We start from the raw sequence: 2500 nt of genomic DNA on the forward strand, positions 1-2500 counted from the left end.
AGACGGCCAACTTACACCCCCTCCACCCCCCTCCCCCTCTCCCTCTCGTCTTCCTCTCCCCTCGCTTTGCCTCGCCCGAATGGTAAACAAAAGGCAGTTCCCGCTTGTCCATAAGTTCATCCATTCGAATTAAATGGGCTTTGGGATACTGATTATCCAAGGGGGATAAAAGCAAAAAGCTGATGGGTAAAAGACGTTATTATCACCTAGCATAACATTATCCACCGTAACAATAATCTCAGAGCTGCGTCGGACACTTAAGCTCTCGTCTGTTTATTTGGTTCTCAGGACTGTGATTGATTGATTGTATAAATAAATAACCAAGTTTGTGATTATCGTTTGTTTCTCGTCCATTACGAATAAACATTAATTACGCATTTGTTTATGACCTCCGCTTTTTGGATAACAAATGGGATTTATCTTCGTGAGTGACAGGTAAAAAAAAAAAATTGTTGAAACTATTAGCGAGATATGCTTTGGAGGTGATAATGTGGCGGCCTGGTTTCCCCTTCTAGCGCGTGTGTTTATTATCGCTCAGACCAACTCATCTCGCTCTTTCTCATACAAAATCCGCCGTGTTTTGGTGATTTACACGAGGTCTGTCGACACAGTTTATTGGTTTTGACTTTTCATTTGTTCGTGTGATGGCTGTGTGTTGTGCCAGCGGTCGCACATGATGAGGAATGTTTACATAGCATCAGCTCACTGACGTACATATACAAAAATGTTTTCTGCTGATTTGCGTCCGCGTACGCAATTCTTCGTTCTCTCGGGGAGACTGCGTGATTCTAGAGTATTTTCCTTATTTTTGACGCGTAAGTAAGTCTCTTACGCATATGAAATATATTAAAACAAAATTTGTGACTTTATTAACTACATATATGTACAAATAACTAAATAAACTGAGCAGTAACTGGATATCAGGAAGTGAACGAAGTCTACAGTATCCCTTCCATATACTTCTTCTTCTCCTGATTACCACCCAGACAGCGGAAACTCTCCACCAATCGCCGCGCGAGTTTCTGGCTCTCAGGAGAAACCGAGCCAATCAGGGGAAGGATAAGCAGGAGAGTTGCTACTATTGGTCGCACTAACGGATCTCCTTTCAGTGGAAGAAGGGCGTACGGCAACTGACTTACTTTCGGTATTATACGTACACAAAAGGTTTAAAATTCCTTGTGAAGAGGTCTTTTGGAGAGCCTCTCACCCCAAGGGGCTGTCTGAAGAAGCCATTATTGTGACAAGGCGAAGACTGAAGTAACTTGTGGGTGGGCAGATGATTTATTAGGCGATGAAAGCTTCCGACTGCCACACTAACCGCAAATTGGTCCACGCGACACTCGCTTTATCGCCGCCAGATCTTGACGTTTGGAGTCGCGGCGAAAGAGGGAAAGTGTTTTCCTGGAGGTGCAGGTGCTTTGCTCGATCAGCGTCTGCTCGGTGTTTGTTGCTCTGCACGTCAATGTGTGTGTTGACAATGACTTTACGTTGAACTGCCCTGCATTGTCTGATCAGCGAGTCGGAAGGGTTTTCTCATCCGGAATTGCGTGGAAAAATAACACAGAACTCGAAGGAGGCGATCAAGATACGCCTTCAATCATAAAGTGCAGTGTGTAAAAGGACTAGAAAACCACCCGTGCCTTCCCATAGCCGCCAAGAGCTTACCGTCGCCAGCGGCCTCTAGCCAGCCCAAGGTTCCCCGCAGGCCGGTGACTTCGGAAGGGCGCCGACCACTCCGTGCGTCTTGGTCGGTCGCGGTGGTCGTCCTCGCCGCAGCGCTGGAGGGCATGAACGGCAGCGGCGGCGGTGGCGGTGCCCTCGGCTACCCCACCACGGAGAAGGGCGCGCGGAAGCCCAAGTGCGCCCGCTGCAGGAACCACGGCATGATCAGCTGGCTCAAGGGACACAAACGCCATTGCAAGTTCAAGGATTGCACGTGTGCGCGATGCAACCTCATCGCCGAGCGCCAGAGAGTGATGGCAGCGCAGGTTAGTTCCAGCTGGTGTGTTTCGTAAGGGTCATCGTGCGCAAGATAGTACTAATGCATTAATTATTAATGAACGTAGTGGAAGAATAAGGGTAGAAGAAACTATTATGTATTTTCAAATTTCCTAAGTGGACGGAATGTACTTTTAAGAATAAGCGATAGAAAAATATTACAAATCAAAGAATGAACAAACTAAGCGTCATAGGTCCTGGTTAGCATTAAACAAAGCTTTGAGAAATACAGATGAAATTTCTTCCTCCTTAAATATATTCAGTAAACAAAATATTAGATGTTCAATAATCCTCTAGACCGATTGGTAACACTAAGAGGTGAAAATAATGTATGTATTCACTGTTTACTTAACTGGGTTTATACATGTACAAATACAGGCGGCGTCAGCACTATTATACTAGGGCCAGCGAATTTAATATGAATTTATTACATTACCCCTATATCATCATACAATAAAGGGTTTTGCACACATGTATAATCAAAATGTATATTTACAGTTGC

General features: G+C 45.1%; 1 protein-coding gene across 2 annotated transcripts in view; it reads left to right on the forward strand.

The window, feature by feature from the left end:
- The first annotated feature begins 1299 nt into the window (after positions 1–1299).
- The window catches only part of LOC125036688 (doublesex and mab-3 related transcription factor 3, truncated-like), a 21612-nt gene continuing 20411 nt past the window's right edge, over positions 1300–2500 (forward strand). For both annotated transcript variants that reach the window (XM_047629494.1, XM_047629495.1), the window contains exon 1: positions 1300–1988. In XM_047629494.1, coding sequence (XP_047485450.1) covers positions 1788–1988 — 201 coding nt within the window. In that variant the 5' untranslated portion in view covers positions 1300–1787. The remainder of the gene's footprint in view (positions 1989–2500) is intronic.

This window comes from Penaeus chinensis, chromosome 21 (assembly GCF_019202785.1).
Source record: "Penaeus chinensis breed Huanghai No. 1 chromosome 21, ASM1920278v2, whole genome shotgun sequence".
NCBI lineage: Eukaryota > Metazoa > Arthropoda > Malacostraca > Decapoda > Penaeidae > Penaeus > Penaeus chinensis.